Here is a 16,491-nt window from a genome sequence, read left to right as displayed (position 1 = left end):
CATTATGGAAGGATTCATCCTTCCAAGTTTCTCCCCAAACTCAGTCCACCTAATGAAATCAAATGGGGATTTATTTGGAATTTGATTTTAAAAACTGTTTAGTATTGAAATTTTACGACAGAACGAGTCTTTGCCCATTAAGAGTCCATAGAGATAGATGGAATTGCGTGCTGTCTATATTTTAATCTGACTTCCTTGTGTCTGCATCTATGTTTATGATCACGAAGCGGCTAATCTCATTTCGATATTTGAGCTGTCATTTTTAAGTTTTCTTGTAGATGGGTCTTTTCAAGTATTTAAAGATATGCTTGCCAAAAATGATTCTTTGTTCTTGACGTCAAGGCATTTCCGGAGAAATTTGACACCAAAGAGACGTTCAAATGCTACACAAGTCAGGGATCACTGTTTGAACAGAAGGGTAAATGGTAAGAATCACTGAGCACTACCACTGAAGTCTGTAGAGTTCAGAAATGCTCTCGTTGCCTCTGCTTGTGTCCTTTTCTGCTGCTTTGGTCTGTTTATTTTTGGTTATCCGGTGGGGGACAGGCCTAATGTAATAAAGAAATGGTGGGAGTGCAGGCCATATCCATATGGGGATGGGGCTGGATATGACTTTCTTGCAGGAGAGATAAAGATAAGAAAAATGCTGCAAGATTCTTTTGCTTTTCTTGGGCTGCCTAACTTTCTGCGTGATGGAAGAAAAAAAAATAAAAATGGCGCATGAGATTTAGATAAGAAAAGTAATGAGATCCATGTTAGCATCTTCACTTGCTTGCAATTAAAGAAAGTTTAGCATTTCATGGCCATTCCTTCAAAAACTTCCGACTCCTCTTGTCAAATGTCTCAACTGCACTGCATTAAGCTCCTGAAAGAGTTTCAGATTTCTATCAAAAGTATCAGAAAGAAAAAAAAATCATTGAAAAAGAAGGATATAATTGAACGGGTCAAAGAGAAACATTGTCCATGGAACTTCATCTGTGTTCTCCGATATGGAGCAACTTTCAGTCCCTCTGAATCGCTATGAGAAATGCAGATTTCAGGAGAAGAAAATGGATTTATAGACACAGAAGAAATTATTAACCCGGAGGAACAAATAATCAACATAATCCGATTACATTATAGGATGAGTAATTAAGAAGGGGAGGGGGAGGCTATGAACAGGCGAACATCAGAATTGACTGTCTCTCCTGAAACATCATCAGCCGACTCTCTGCAACCGCAGTACCCTCGACGGGTCCGCGAAGCGGGCGGAGAAGGAGCGAGAGAGGTTGTCGGGCTCCAAACAACCAGACCCTTGATCGAAATTCTGCGAATAGGTGTAAGGATCATAAGGGACCTTAAACTGGGAACTGGAGTGGAAGATCCTTCTCTTCTCCTTCAAAATCTTCCTCCACAGAACCTGCCATCTGGGCGCGTTCGAACGAGCCACCGGGTAATTCAACGACTCGAACTCCTCGTCGTTGGCGTTATAACTACGGCGAAAGCTGCCGCTTCTGCGGGCGGAGTGGCACAAGTAGGCAAGGTTGAAGGCGGCAGAAGAGCAGGAACTCTGCCTCTGAAGGGTGGGATTCCACTCCATGGTCACTCCTAGAGACGGATCACGCAGACGACGACAAGCGCATGTCAGAGAAGCTGTATTTATACAAAAGAGAAGGTGGGAGTTTGAATGCTACTGTATTAATGGATTTGTCAATTTCAACTGTCTGGTTAGACTGTTTTGTTTTTTTTCGAAAAAAGAAGTTTTGATTGATCTACATTGGCCAGATTTTAATAACGACTTTACTCCCACAAAGATTGGCCAGATTTCTTTTGAAAGTCAGAAGAAATCATGGATAATAACGCATACCCGCCGTCGTTTTCAGTCAGAATCTTATTTTTCCAAAAAATTTGGATTATTTTGAGCGTAGAGAATTCAGTAGTCCAGTATAATCCAGTTCAACCGAATTTGACGATCGAAGCCCAAGTGGGGTTCCTGGTCATCACTTGTTTCTTAATCAAAATTAGATTAATCTTCGAGCCGCACGCCATTTTTTTTTTTGAAGACTGTTATGAGCCTTTGGCTGATGATTGAAGAGAGAGGCGAAGACGGAGAGAACGACCAAGTTTTCTGCGATGAGGACCTTGTTTGGCTTCACCATCGTTCTTTGAAGCTGGGAGAGTCACATAAAAGCTCTTTTTTTATTGTGCCTTTCTGCACCCTTCCCATATCACAATGACACGTCTCTGGATTTCACGGCGGAGGAAGTGTAGAATAACGAAGTGGGTTCGTTCAGATTAGTGGCGAAATGAAAAAAAAAAAAAAAAAAGTCGCCGTCATGAATTTAATCTGACCGAATAATTCATCTTACTGGTTTACCAAAGTCTTAAAAGATGAACTGACATCGGAGGAGCCTCTCAGTCATGAACTCGAGGCCTAATTACCCGATCAAAATAGTCACCCATCCTATGTACTTATATTACACACTCCAATGGATTCATCGAGAGCTCATGTTGGTGTATTTGCACCACTTTTAGAGAGAAGGGTGCATTTAACACAAATATAGAGGAAGAATGAAAGAGGAAAGAAATATAATGCAGTCCTATTCCTTTCTGTTCTCACATTTCTTGCAAACCAAAACATGGCCTTTTGTTCATAATTAGCGACAAAAGAAATTAAGGCAGTCTAATGGCTTCTTTAAGAGATTATATTACACAATTTTACAACACCAATGAGGGTTTCTAAATTGACAACATCTCTAGATGCCACTTTCATCATTTTGGCAGAAAAAAAACGAAATTTGTAAACAGTAGTGTGTAATATGAATGGCTGACTGGACTGTGCAAATAGGATTAGCAATTTTTAACAACCAGTAAAGCCTATAATATTCTCCTATTCCTCAGATAGAAGTGTAAGATAAAAAATGCTATTACACCGCCAGCTACTATCCCACCTGTAGTGAGCCAAAATGCATACTGCAACAAAACCAAAGAGATGTGAATAGTATAAAAGCCATTGTTGATGGAAACGGTTAATGCAACTAAAGAGAAATGAGTCAAGCCTTATACCGCTTGCTGTTCAAGATATGACTTCAGATTCATCCCAAATATACCTAAAAATATGGATAGTGTCAGAACAATTACAGAAAGTCCTTCAGCTCAATTTTGACTTCGTAAGTGCTTGTGTAATGCGACTAAAATCAAGTTACAGAGAGAAATAGGAAGTCCATATAAATTAAACTGTTTCGTATCGATGTGTGAAAGAGAAGCGTGGTCATATGGTTGGATTTATGAGGTTTATTGTATTCAAATAGAACAATCTCAACATGTAAATTTTATTAGATCTGAAAGACTACTTAGTAGCAAATTTGGAATAGGTGAAAACATGATGAAATTGTTTAAGAAGTCAAGATGCTAAAAAACTCAACAAATATACTCAGTAGAGTTACAGTCACAGACTCAAGAGTAAGCAAGAGCAACAAATGTAGAATGTGCACATACCAGCTACTAACGCTCCAACTGCAACACAAAATGTCCCAACTTGAAGAAGCAACTCCACTCGACTTACTTCAAGCCTCCGTGAGCTGGAATATAAAAAAGGGATAATTAGAAAAGAATGGGTGTTAAATAATCACTTACAAAAGAAGTTCATGAAGACTACAATGAAGTGAGATCTATTCAGATAAATATCAGCTAACTTCACAATGAAATATGATATATCTGGGACAGAGAGAACTGACACGAAGTAGACAACTGAACAAAATAATATTAGATGGGATGTCAAAGTTCGTGCTAGAATCAATACAGTACAACATTGAATCACCTTAGATTGACTGCTATTGAGTCTTCCATTTCCTTTGCAGAATCAAGAAGTCTCTCAGCTTGACCATGGCAAGACTCACACCTGCAGAAATTTCAGATGATTATTTAAAACATTCATACTGAAAGCTTACGTATGGCAGAAAGCATATCAATTTTAGATGAAGTTCTTGATATGAATTTTCTTACTTACAAGAATTATTGTGAATGCAAAAGGCACATTTAGTAGTTGTACATACTTCATAGGAAATATATTAATCTTTTGGCCTCCAAAAAATCAATAACAGTTATTAAGTGTCACATAATGAGGTACAAATAGAAGAACTCTTTTTTCTTTTTTATATAGGCACTTACATAATAGAGTCTGAAATTTATCTGTTCGCAGTTCATACCTCAGATTGCAATAGCTTCAGTTCTTACAACTAGGCAGTAACGAACTAACTAAGAGGATATTAAGCGGGACAGAGAAAGTAGAAACTTAAGAATACAATGACGAGATTTGGCTGTATGATAGTTGCCTCCAAAATACTGCAGGAACAATAAGCAAAACAGGGGTTTGTTCTTTCTATGTCACTGGTATGCCCACCATACCTTTGGAGATAATTTTCCAAGAGCATTTCGATTTCTTCTTCCTCTTCTGCGAATGAAAAAGTATAATCAAAAGCTTAAATCTAAGTGTACAGAATCGAATAACTTGGGCCTCATCATCACAAACCAGAACACATTGGTTCTGATAGCTACAAGGACCAGTTTACTTCAATGACTACGTCTATTTATACTTTCTTAATACTTCATCCAATGGTAGAACTTCCAATCATAAAATAGCTCTAACTAAATCGATTCAAATAACCGCAGATTGATGAATGAACTTGCACGAATGTGGTGCTCAGAGTACCTTCAGCAATTTGCTTTTCTAATGGGACAGCACATTCAACATCATTTCCTTTGGTAAGGGTACAATTTCTTCCCATGATGCATATATGTCGGATTTCATCAGTATCTTCAAGAAGATCAAGAAGCATCTGTCTCAAAGCTCCGACTCGTGAACCCAATTCAACCTTACATTTCAAGTGAAGCAACCATAGTTTTATTAAAAAAATGCTATTGATAGTATGATAAAGAAAACCCATAATAAAAGGAATTTGACTTGTCTTCATACCAAGGTTTGTTTACTGATACGCAGTTGCTCCAATATATCAGCTGTCAGTCGGTTGGGTAAAACCTCAAGTAATGCAACAACCTGAAAAAAATTGTACGGCTTTTAATTGTAAACAAGAAGTGATGCACTAGATTTAACCTGGCACATCAAGAACCTTTCCTGGTCAACTACTTTCAGTAGAAAGTACAAAAAGGACAGTGCAGAGAATATTTTCAAGAGTCAACTGAATGATATCCAAATATTAGTAATTAGGTCATACCGATCAAAATAACATAGCATATACTCACTGGGTCCCATACTCACACGAGGTTCCACTTCCATTAACCTCTGCTCATAACGTTGAATTCTAGAAAGCAATGCAGCTTCAACAACCTGATATGTACCATATTGAAGACTTTAATGACTTAGATAGGTGCTACTGTTTTAGGAAAGAAGATTAAACAAATATTGAGCTTTACATTGAGAAGGCTTGAAGTCTCATAAATCCATTAGAAGATACGTACCTAACCACCTAAGAAGGTTGATTTAATGGGTTCAAACAAATTAGTTAGAAACATAGGGATACCACATAAATTTCATCTGAAAGACTTTTTGCCTTTAAGACAACAGGGAGTCAAATAATGGAATACATTTAGCATTTGTACAAGAACATGTTTTCCTAATCTCAAGCTGGGATTGTTACGAGGAATCACATGGATGAATGTTGAGGTCCAAATTAACAAGAGCTTAGTGTTTAAGGATTTACCTAGTACTTGCATTATACAGTTCTCACTAATATAATGATCAGTTAAAAATCTTCAGAAAGAGGTAAACTTGCTGGAGAAGTTTCATTGCCATTGGAATTTTGAGTGCCATGAATGCAAGAATGGAACACATCAAATGCTTAAGTAACAAATGAGTTTGAATGTACTTACTGAATGTTCTGGTTAAAATGGTTAGAAGCTTTGGCACAAAAAAAAAAACCTGGAAAGACATTAAAAATAGGATGGATATAACTACCTCAAGTTCAAAAGGCATGCATGGCCCTCCATTATAATTCTTGGGGTTTAGGCGAGGCATCAATAACTCCAAAAAGTCTTTGCCACCTTTTCTGTGGTATTTAATAAATACGTTAAGTGCAATATAGGTGTTAATCTAGCATAGACCTATGCAAATGCTAAGGATTTCAAATACACATGAAACTTTCAAATCACTAAGAAGAAGACATCACCGGTTATAGTCAAATATAAGAACACGCTCATGCATGACTATCGTACGCAACGAGCCAAGGTTTAGTAGAATTGCTTGATCACGGACCTATAAAAGAAGATAATTAAAATCCAAGAATCATCATCTCCTTTGTAGATCTGATTAAGTAAGGGAGTGGCTATTGCTCCTATTGATTGCATATTGTGGTTAAAGGCACACAAAATGATAACTATCAAATTGCATCACTGGTTCAAGAATGATGCAATTAATTGTAGTTTGAAGTTTTCCTCTCCTAAAAGCAGTCTTCTGTGGCCTCATTAATGCTACTAATTAAACAATTGTATCCATCTGCAGGATTACAATTTCTCACGTTAAGGCCTACTACATGATTCCAATTTACAAAAAAAAATAGTTTTAAAGTATTTTACCCCTTTGTGTCTTCTTCCATTACCAATGAAGTTATCTGGTTACATTTCTAAAAAAGGGTGAAGAACAATTACCAGAGACACTATAAAGAGGATAAGTGGTGGCCTACCAGCAAAGAAGGTGCTGAGTTTGTCAACCATAGAGATGGATCAACACTCCTAATATCTCGAAGACGGAGGCCTATTGAAAGAAGAAAGCACGAAGGCATAAAGATGGTATTCATATATGAACAGTAAAACTTTATTTCCACAAGCCTAGTTATAAATACCGCTTGACTTCAGCAACTGCCTGCGATGAATTTTCTTGGTAGACATTATGCCATCTGACCTCACTTCAATCACCTGAAGAGATCCATCAGGAGGTTTAATGTATGATAAGTTCTAACTAGAGCACAACATTTGCAGGTGTACGAAGAAACTAACTCCATCTTATGACACAAGGAGAAAAAGAAAACATAGTTGCCAGAATTAACATGACAAACTCATATACGAGTAAGATTGGAGCACAAGCTAAAACCTCGTAAACGGGTTCCTTAATTCCGAGAGAGATGGAGTCGTTTAACCTCGGGGAATTCGGCGGGGAATTGGAATTATTCAACCTGACGGAATCTTCTGTGGGTTGATCGATCAATTCTCCCTTGGCTTCCCCCTTTGCCTTCGCTGTGATGGGGAGGCTGTTATGGTTGTGGGTGGTTTTCCGCAAGGACACCGGGGAAATTTGATGCGACCGTTCCGGAAAGAAGAAGATAAATGAAGCTGGGTCTGGAGAAAACAGAGGAGTCGGAGAGCATTGGAGCAGATTCAAGGCAGATTGGTGAGAGACAGAAGCCATGTCTCATCTCCCGGGCTGAAAGAAAATCAGCTTGTTTCACCTACAGGAATTTCTGCTTCTATCGATCTTCTGTTCCGAAGACTGTACACATTACTTTCCTTTAATTTGTCATCACTTTAAATGAAACCAGATAAAATGCATTGATTCTATTTATCCAAAGAAAGGTTCTTCGGTGACGATATAGATTCTCGGCCTATCAAATGATTCGTGGTCGAAAATCCTTCTGGCCCATTAACAGAAAAGAGTGAGGATAAAATTGATGTACTAGTATTAGAATTTACAAGTCATATAAAGGAAGCTTTTTACTGAGTGTTACATGGGTCTCCGTTCTACGATCGCCGTGGCATCTCACGTCAGACTCAACACACGGAGACTCGTCGGAGAGTAATCCAAATGAGATGAAAGCAAATGGTAAAAGGTTAAGCATTTATTATCTTTCTTAGTATTTATCTCCATTGTCATTAGCCTTTGCTGCAGCAGTCGCACCAGAAGATGGGACTTTCGCTCCTCGATTCAGTGCCCGTTAAGTCACTCTCTCTCTCTCTCTCTCTCTCGTTTTGGATTGTTTGATGAACAATATACCCGCAGGGGGGAGACTATCTAGCAAAACATTGCCGGTACAGTGTAGCGGTTCCAGTGAAACTTCGATACCGGCAGCCCCTACATTGCAGTATTCGCGGAGAAGAAGCTTGATTAGTTTGCTACTTGCTGGAGGTTAGCGTTGACACTGCCCTTATGCTTCCCCTGTTTCCTATTTTCCAGTTACGAAAAATTTGTTCGATTAAATCAAGCATTTTTATCCTGGTTATCTAGCAGAAATGGTGGATATAGATTCGAATGATCTGGTTTTCTCTAAAATGCTGTAACTTCGTCGACACCTGTTACTAACAAATTCTGCAGTTGCATTCGCTGTGGTTCAGCTTGTTCTTAACCCCTCAACTCGATTTGATTTCCTTAATTTATGGGTGATTTTAGGTACTGTTCCATCCTATAATTCCGACAATGAGCATATAGAAACATTTATGGTATGGAGGTTTCTTCAGGAACAACACCTAAATGAGCATCGTCTGTTGCTTCATGAGATGGCAACATTGTTGGTCGTCCTACAGGGGCACCTTTTATTACTATTCCATCTCCCTCTTCAGATATCCTCAGGCTTAGCTAGCGTCCTCTTGGTGTTGTTAATTGTCTGCATGCTTAATGTTCACTTGCTCTAACCAACCTCACTTTTTCTGTGCCCTGAATCAGTTGCTGGAGAGTACATTAGTGATGTTGCTAGTGCTGTTTCTACAAGCAGAAGAGCTGTAAGATATGTTTATTCATTATGAGATTTTATTTCTTTAACCTTTTGGTATTCGATCAAGAGCTGTAAATTGAAAGAATGAGAGCTGTTTTTACCCTGCTGTTATTTTTCTCTTGCAGCTTAGAGGTGTAAAGATACCTGATAGTGAATACACTACCCTTCCAAATGGGTTGAAGTTAGTAAACTACCATCAGTTTTCTTATTCTTTTAATTTAATTTTCGGTTATTTTGCCACTAAATATTTGCTAGATTCTTGAGGTGTATGCAGCACTACCATGAGTTTTATGGTTTGCATGATATAGGTGATACCAATGACAACGTATGTTTAGAAGGAACTCAAATTTCTGTAATTCCTTGTCTCCTTAAGGAAGAATAGACTCGATTGCTCAAATGCTTTGTCATCTTTTCTTTCTTTGGTCCCTAGACATATTCACCAATTAATCAACAAAGGTCAGTGTCAGAGAAAATTACTACTACCAAGTGATCTTGTGCAGAAATATTCCAGTTGCATCAACCCTTTACAGTATTTGTATGTCTTCTCATAAACAAAGTTTTCAGAATGACTACAGCAAGAATCATTAGTATTTTATTTACCTAAGCACAACATCTGCCAGAGCCCCTGGTATATGAGGACTCTTACAATCATAGATATCAAGTACATTTCCCCCCTTGCGGAGAGCAACATGTGAAATGGCTTGGGAAAAAACCATTTGGTGGAGTATAGTGATGAAGACCAAGTACTTCTTGTCTTGTGAGGCTCCTCTTTATGCCGAGTAATATTAGACTAATGGGAAAAAGTGATGGAGGCTAACTTATTTATTTTCTGTTACAAATTAGTTTTTAAGTAATGGTTTACAGAAATCATAAGAAATAAACGAAGAAATATTGCTCTCTTTTTCTTCTGCTCAAAACTGTGGCTTCATTTGTTGCCGGTTATCCTAGTACATTCTTCAGTTGAATATGTAAGCTTGAGAAAAAAGTTTTGGTTGTACTTCATTTTCTTCAGGCTTCTCTATGATTGAGAATTCTTCTTGAATTTAGACTATAAATAGCTCTGATCAAGATATTTTCCTGCCAATTTGAAGGTTGGAGGTGGGTCTAAAGCTGTGAAAGGATCAAGGGTTGCAGTATGCTTGTGGACACAATTTAGTTAATTCTGTGCTTTGGAAATATGTTCTAGCACATGATTTTTAGCATTTTCTCCTAGGTCAATGTTAGAGCTATGTTGCAGATGTAATACTAATTAGACTTAAGACTCCATGTCCTTTTGGATACATCTAAACCTCTGCTCTTCCTTCTCCGTAGAAAGTGTAGACCACATTTTTTATGAAGGAAATATATTGGGTTGAAAGCTTAAAGTTTTCTTCATATCACAGAGAACAAATTTCTTATGTGATTTTCAGTTCATTAGGTTGCCAAGTGGAGAGGCATAACATTCATGACGAGTAGACAAGGACTAGGAGTTGGTGGTGGAACAGTAAGCCCAAGATTAATCTATTTTATGTGACTATTTCTTTTTCTGCCTGCAACGATATTAGTGTCTCCTTTTTGTCACAAAAAGCCAAACAATAAGTTTCTCTTTGATTTCATAAAAATGCATATACAAGTGAACTTGGTTTTTAGGTGATGTTCAAAGCAGTGTAACTTTTACTTTCTACTTAATTTATATACTGATTGGTTTAGTGGAGTTGTATTGGGTTATTTGCAGCCTTATGGCTTCAATGTTGGACAATCTGAGAAGGGAAATGTTCTTAAAGGCTTAGATCTTGGGGTTGAAGGCATGCGTGTGGGAGGACAGGTCAGATTGTTGTTTTGTTTTTAATTTGTGGATCTATAATATTCTCTGACTTATTCATGGGAATTATGCATTCATGTTTAATTGTCAGAGCAACTGATCCATTTCACTGATTTGCTCTGTCAGTGGGGAAAAATGCTTCACTTAAGGTCGAATGGTGATTTTTACTTCTTGTCCATGTGACACCTTACCTGAAAATACAACAATACTTCCCTCATTGACACAAATTCACACTTTTTCATTATAAACATTTGAGATCTCAAGTTGTTAATCACTATGATACTGCAGAGATGCTGATAAAGTATGTAGTAAAATCAAATTAGCAGGACAAGCTGAACACAAATTAATAAAGAATTTGCTTACTTGAGGCCTATTGCTCAACCTTATAACCCATCTCAATGTTCAATGTGGAACTTTTTCCCACTCAACACCCCCCCTCACGTCCAAGCTTATGCATAACAGGCGTGGAACGAAAGTACAATCCCTCTAATGGGGTACACAGACTCCTTCACGGAGCCCACAATACACAGAATCCTACCTTATGGAGTCCACAACATACAAACTCCTACGTCATGGAGCCCACAACACACAAATAACTTGGGGAGTACAAACTAGGGTTTGACCCCACACAAAACCTCCTCTGATACCATGTTGAGTTTTGAGTTGAGCCAGGTTCCGTCTCAAAATGACTAGACACTTAGGAGGCCTATTGCTCAACCTACTAAATGAACCCATTAACTTTTCTTCCCAATTTTCACTGTGTGACTTTTTCTATTCAATAGATACCAATTGACAATTGAGCATTGAATAATTCCCTTTTTCTTTTTCACTTTTTTTGTCCTCAAAAGAGAAAACCTGGCACAAATCTAGCTAAACTTTCCATTGAACTCAGTTTTCCTTAATTTTTGTCTTCTATGAATACCTGAGAATTTATACACCGAGCATTGGTTTACTCAAAATACTTCATCAAACAGTTTCTCTATTATCGATAGCTTTCTCTAAAAGCTGTTGGATGAGATGAAGTCACTCATTTAGGTAAAGGACTCTTATTGCATGTTATAATTTAAGAAAATCAGGACTAGAAGTTTAATTTTACAACATTTTGTTTCTTTTGGATACAAAATGTGCTTCATCAAGAACAGGTCATTAGATATGATGTTTGCCAACAATCTCTACCTTGCGTATGATTAATTGAATCAGTGGAAAAGTGGAAGTTAGCATAAAAAAAAAAAAAAAATCATTTGGAACCACGTATGTGCTGGTCCCAGGGTTCAATGGATTTTATTAACTGAGTCCAATGCTATTTCTTATACTTAATGCAAATTTGTCTCACATAAGGTCAGAATTCTCATGGACTTCAGCTTTTCAGTTACTAATGCAAAACCAATTTGTGTAATCTAAATTTCCAATAATGTCCTTGTACAAAGGTTGTTGATTGTTCCTCCAGAGCTTGCTTATGGAAGTAAAGGTGTCCAAGAGATTCCTCCTAATGCAACAATTGAGGTACAATCTGTGCATGTATGCGTGCAGGCGTGTTTGAACAACCTATAAAGTTGGATCTCTGTCCTTTCTTCAGAGTCTGCACTATTTTGTAGTCCTTCCTCTCTACTATTCACTAGATTTTCTGTCATCAGAGTATCTGAACCATCTAGTGGTGCCCCCGATTGCTTATTTGTTACAATTACAGGACACCTGTAAAAATTGTTGAAGGTTGATGGCTTCTTGAAAGCCTGGCGATCGCTTTTTCATCAATCCATGGCATCTGCATTTCGCTAGCCTTAGTATATGATAGCACATGCATGTCCTTGTTCACAACTGTATAAATTCATGCTTGCATTGCAGGTATTTATTTCTGCTGGTAAGCCTCTAGAAGAAAAGTTCTTACTCGTGGTTGATGAATTTTAGTGGGAAAAAAACGCATTGATCTACTTGACCTTCAATCAGTCTGCTTAAAGCCTACCCAATCGGTTTAGCACTAAAGCCACATACTTTTTATTGGAAAATATCATGTTCGGCATATGAATCTTATCAACTCTGAAATCATGAGTATTGGTAGTGGAAATTCCACTTGGGAATTCCTTAATGACGGGTGAAAGGCGAGTTCGAGTTCTTCAGTGAACAACAAATGTAGTTTAAGATACAGAAACTTTCCGGACAGCATAACGACTGAAGAGGGGGGTAGTTGTAACCGGACAATGTCTGTGAGGAACAGGTTTCAGGAAGTTAAATCAGTCAAACAAGTATTATCATCTTTAGAAAAAATTTATAATGTACCAGTTACTTTTTTTGGAAAAGTGTGGTGATCTGTAGTTTTCTTTCAAACCAAGTCCATGGACGCAAAATGAGAAGAATCCATCCAGAAAAGTCCTCAATGACCAGTGAAGATTCTTCCAATCATAAGAAATTTTAATGTTACCCACTTTATTCCCTTCCCCCCTCAGCCTTTTATTGCCCTTCGTCGTCCTTGTACTGGACTCACTCACAGCAACCACCTTCCAGTTGTGTCGTGTTTCCAAGCATGACAACCACCGCACAGCTTCTTCCTCTTTGTAACGTCTTCCTTTTCTTCCTGTTTCACTTCTCTTCCTCTCAGAAGACCTGTCCTAATTGCGGCTCCATGAAGGTCCCGTACCCTCTAAGTACGGATCCTTTGTGCGGTGATCCCGACTACAAGCTTCGTTGCAACACAGCAGAGCAAAAGCTCTACTTGGACGCTCTCAACCAAAGCTCTTATCTGGTCGTCAGCATCGAGGCCTTGAAGAAGCGCCTGGTGGTACAGCCGTCACCTTGGCTGCCAGGAACTTGTGTGACACGAGATTTGGCCGTGAGTGAGGGTCTTTGGTTGAACCAGTCGCTCCCTTTCAACGTCACCAATTCTAACACCGTCTTCCTCTTCAACTGCTCCCCTCGTCTGCTCATTTCTCCGCTCAACTGCACCACCACAAGCCTCTGTCACCTGTACTTGGAGACCTCCGGCCGGGTGGCCCCCCAGCGAGCTGAGCAGTGCAGCAGCGGAATCACCCCTTGCTGCACCTTCCTCGCCGGAGGCCTCCCCTCTGCATACAAGATACGGCTCCACAACTCCGGATGCCGGGCCTTTCGCAGCATCCTTCATCTAGACTCCCAGAAGCCGGCGAGTCAATGGAAAGAAGGATTGGAGATTCAGTGGAGTCCAGCGCCGGAGCCCGTCTGTCGTACACAGTCCGACTGTTCCGAAGCCTCTACTTGCTCCATGAATAAACTCGGCGCCTCCCGCTGCCTATGCAACAAAGGATACTGCTGGGATGATTCTATCACGACTTGTTCCAAAATCACCCACCACACATCTTCTCCTCTAGATCGAGTTGAGCTGAAAATCATCCTGTCAGTGATAGCGTTCATCGTGCTCGCGGTGGTCGTCTCCGTCGCCGTAATAAGGTCGAACAGATTCAATCACCAATCAAAAACCCAGCGGCTTAGAGAAGAGAAGATCAGAGCAAGTACGGGTGGAAAGCCGGCGAGGCTTTTCACTCTGAAAGAAGTGAAGAAAGCCACAAATGGGTTCTCCAAGGACAGAGCACTGGGCAGCGGCGGCTTCGGGGAGGTCTACAGAGGAGTGCTCCAAGACGGCACATGCGTGGCGGTCAAATCGGCCAAGCTCGGGAACATCAAGAGCACTGACCAAGTGCTCAACGAGGTTGGGATTCTCTCCCAAGTTAACCACAAGAACCTCGTCAAACTTCTCGGGTGCTGCATCGAGGCCGATCAGCCATTGATGATCTACGAATACGTAGCCAATGGCGATCTTCATCAGCGTCTACAATATGGGACGAAACGAGCTGGGTTTCTCGACTGGCAGACTAGATTAAACATAGCCCTGCAGACGGCCGAAGCTCTGGCTTATCTACACTCGTCGGCTCATACTCCGATCTACCACCGGGACGTCAAATCAACCAACATCTTACTCGACGAGAAGCTCAACGCCAAGGTTTCAGACTTCGGTCTCTCGAAGCTGGCTCGACCTGGGTTGAATCATGTCACCACCTGTGCCCAGGGTACTCTGGGGTATTTGGATCCAGAATACTACAAGAACTACCAGTTGACCGATAAGAGCGATGTCTACAGCTACGGAATTGTCTTGCTTGAGCTGTTAACGAGCAAGAAAGCCATAGATTTCTCGAGGGAGCAAGATGATGTGAACCTCGCCATGTACGTGATGCAGAGAATAGAGAAGGGAGGTGGGATCATGGAAGTGGTGGACCCGCTGCTCGTCGCCGGCGAACCCTCCGAGGAGGTGATCAAGAGTGTTGGACTGGTCTTAGAGCTGGCTCTGTCATGTTTGAGGGAAAAGAAGGGGGAAAGGCCGGCCATGAAAGAGGTAGTGCAACAGTTGCAGAGTATCATTAACATGGTGTCATTATCTCCATCAAGAGATTTAAGAGGGGATTCCCATGAGAACAGTTCTCAACAATATCTTACGACTACCCAATGAAATCTCTTCCGATGAAGAGAAAATTTTCATTGGATTTTTGTTAGGAGGGCCGATTCCTCATTTGCATGTTCGTATTCTGCTTTGTCATTTTTAGTCTTTCTTGTGAATATACATCTCCTCGTTCAAGTAAAAGTAAGATTACTCTGAATATGGACCTGCAGAAAGTGAAGCTCGCTTTACTGAAAGCTTGGGATCCGATTCCAGTCTTTTGTATATGCGGAAAGGGTATAAACATAAAGGCGACAACTCTGAGCAAAACTTTTCAAATCTCCCTGTACACTCTTTATCTCAGTAATCTTGTTCTTTCCTTCGAATGGACATAACCGATGTGAAGATAATGATATTGGTGGCAAAAATGATGCTAATGACAACGATTAAAGGATAAATTAGTAGAATAAAACTTCACCTATGAAAGATTTCTAGAAGACAGATGATTCGAGAGCAAGAAAGTAAAGAACAATGAAAGAAAAGTAAAAATTAATTAAAGCTTGGTGGATATGTCTGAGCTGTTCACTGCCAGTAATGGGTAGCTATTCTTGTGGTTGAACTACTCGGTGTTTAATCCATTATTGCTCTCAAGTGGAGAGTGTTGCCTGCAATATCAGATTACTGAATTCAGTTGGCACTCATAATATTAGACCAATGGCCATAACATAAAAGTACCAGGTCAGGTTTTATCTACCAAAATAAATATTGGCTGGAAAGCTATTTCTCAGATTATTTATTTCAACACTATAGCCTGCTAAATGTAACTATTTACTGCAAAATCAGCTTTTGTCTTTAATTAATTACCGAATTTTATTTTCTCGTTAATTAAAAATAAATTACAAAATATTTTAACGAGGAAGTTTATATAAATTTTTGTCACACAACGGCCCTATTAATGCCTTTTTTAGGAAACACTGAAAAAACATTTCTACTAGAAATATGTTTTTATGGACCATTAGTGCCTCTTATTTCCCGGAAACACCTTTTTAACTAAAAATTCTTACCAAGAAAATCATATACTTGTTCAGGTAAGATTTTCCAGGCAAGATGGGTCAAAAAACCGTATAGAAATTTTTTGAATAAGTATTTGACAATTGATGTTGTAATACTTTTAGTACGAGACAATTTTTGATGACAAATTTTTATTTGATATTTTATTTTATTGGAAAATTATTGGATAAGTATGGCAATGTATGAGATTGATTAATAATTTATGTTTATTTCCCTAAAAAAGGCACTAATATATCCATTTACTTTTCCTTGAAAATTTCTAAATTTTTTAATGTATTTTCCTTCTAAGGGACAAATAAAATTTTAGCTGAAGGTTTTTTGGAAATATGTATCTTAGGAAATATATTTCCAATTTTTTATGGGATATAAATTTTCAACCAAGGGCATTAACAAGCCCAAGTGGTTTCTTTTGAGAACAAATATTTCATCGTTAATTGTTTCAATTTTTTTGTTTTACCAAAAAAATCCCCAAAAAAGGGTCTTTTGAGATGAAATAATTTGTCACTATAAACTATTTTTTTTGG

The 16,491-nt window shown here is 38.9% G+C and overlaps 3 protein-coding genes across 3 annotated transcripts; 2 read left to right on the top strand and 1 right to left on the bottom strand.

Moving 5' to 3' along the window:
- Window positions 1-2,540: 2,540 nt before the first annotated feature.
- On the bottom strand, window positions 2,541-7,483 carry LOC137946151 (magnesium transporter MRS2-A, chloroplastic). Its single transcript, XM_068792354.1, has 13 exons — window positions 7,085-7,483; window positions 6,837-6,909; window positions 6,678-6,748; window positions 6,165-6,250; window positions 5,954-6,044; window positions 5,258-5,326; window positions 4,955-5,035; window positions 4,691-4,853; window positions 4,387-4,432; window positions 3,800-3,880; window positions 3,478-3,560; window positions 3,046-3,089; window positions 2,541-2,952 (listed from the first exon to the last, which is right to left on the bottom strand). Exons 1-13 carry the CDS (start codon window positions 7,397-7,399, stop codon window positions 2,857-2,859), a joined length of 1,299 nt encoding a protein of 432 aa, XP_068648455.1. The 5' UTR covers window positions 7,400-7,483; the 3' UTR covers window positions 2,541-2,856.
- Window positions 7,484-7,768: 285 nt separating this feature from the next.
- LOC137946393 (peptidyl-prolyl cis-trans isomerase FKBP16-4, chloroplastic-like) lies at window positions 7,769-12,229 on the top strand. The gene is made up of 6 exons (XM_068792664.1): window positions 7,769-7,810; window positions 7,988-8,113; window positions 8,648-8,703; window positions 8,822-8,877; window positions 10,411-10,500; window positions 11,925-12,229. Exons 1-5 carry the CDS (start codon window positions 7,798-7,800, stop codon window positions 10,463-10,465), a joined length of 306 nt encoding a protein of 101 aa, XP_068648765.1. The 5' UTR covers window positions 7,769-7,797; the 3' UTR covers window positions 10,466-10,500; window positions 11,925-12,229.
- A 786-nt stretch (window positions 12,230-13,015) lies between these two features.
- LOC137946902 (wall-associated receptor kinase-like 20) lies at window positions 13,016-14,968 on the top strand. Its single transcript, XM_068793184.1, has one exon. It carries the CDS (start codon window positions 13,016-13,018, stop codon window positions 14,966-14,968), a length of 1,953 nt encoding a protein of 650 aa, XP_068649285.1.
- Window positions 14,969-16,491: the final 1,523 nt, after the last annotated feature.

This window comes from Aristolochia californica, unplaced genomic scaffold (assembly GCF_029961685.1).
Source record: "Aristolochia californica isolate CCGP_79_NKW_82.1479 unplaced genomic scaffold, dmAriCali1.0.hap1 SCAF_12, whole genome shotgun sequence".
Taxonomy (NCBI): domain Eukaryota; kingdom Viridiplantae; phylum Streptophyta; class Magnoliopsida; order Piperales; family Aristolochiaceae; genus Aristolochia; species Aristolochia californica.
The sequence above is the reverse complement of the archived record's forward strand: the minus strand, read 5'-3'. Positions and strand labels throughout refer to the sequence as shown.

Coding starts and splice junctions, on each gene's coding strand:
- LOC137946151 (XM_068792354.1), bottom strand. CDS start 7,399: ATGGCTTCTGTCTCTCACCAATCTGCCTTGAATCTGCTCCAATGCTCT. Junction 5,327..5,953: donor GCATGCCTTTTGAACTTGAG/GTAGTTATATCC, acceptor GGTACATATCAG/GTTGTTGAAGCTGCATTGCT. Junction 4,433..4,690: donor AGAAAAGCAAATTGCTGAAG/GTACTCTGAGCA, acceptor TTTCATTCGCAG/AAGAGGAAGAAGAAATCGAA.
- LOC137946393 (XM_068792664.1), top strand. Junction 8,114..8,647: donor TAGTTTGCTACTTGCTGGAG/GTTAGCGTTGAC, acceptor GCCCTGAATCAG/TTGCTGGAGAGTACATTAGT. Junction 8,704..8,821: donor TTTCTACAAGCAGAAGAGCT/GTAAGATATGTT, acceptor TTTCTCTTGCAG/CTTAGAGGTGTAAAGATACC.
- LOC137946902 (XM_068793184.1), top strand. CDS start 13,016: ATGACAACCACCGCACAGCTTCTTCCTCTTTGTAACGTCTTCCTTTTC.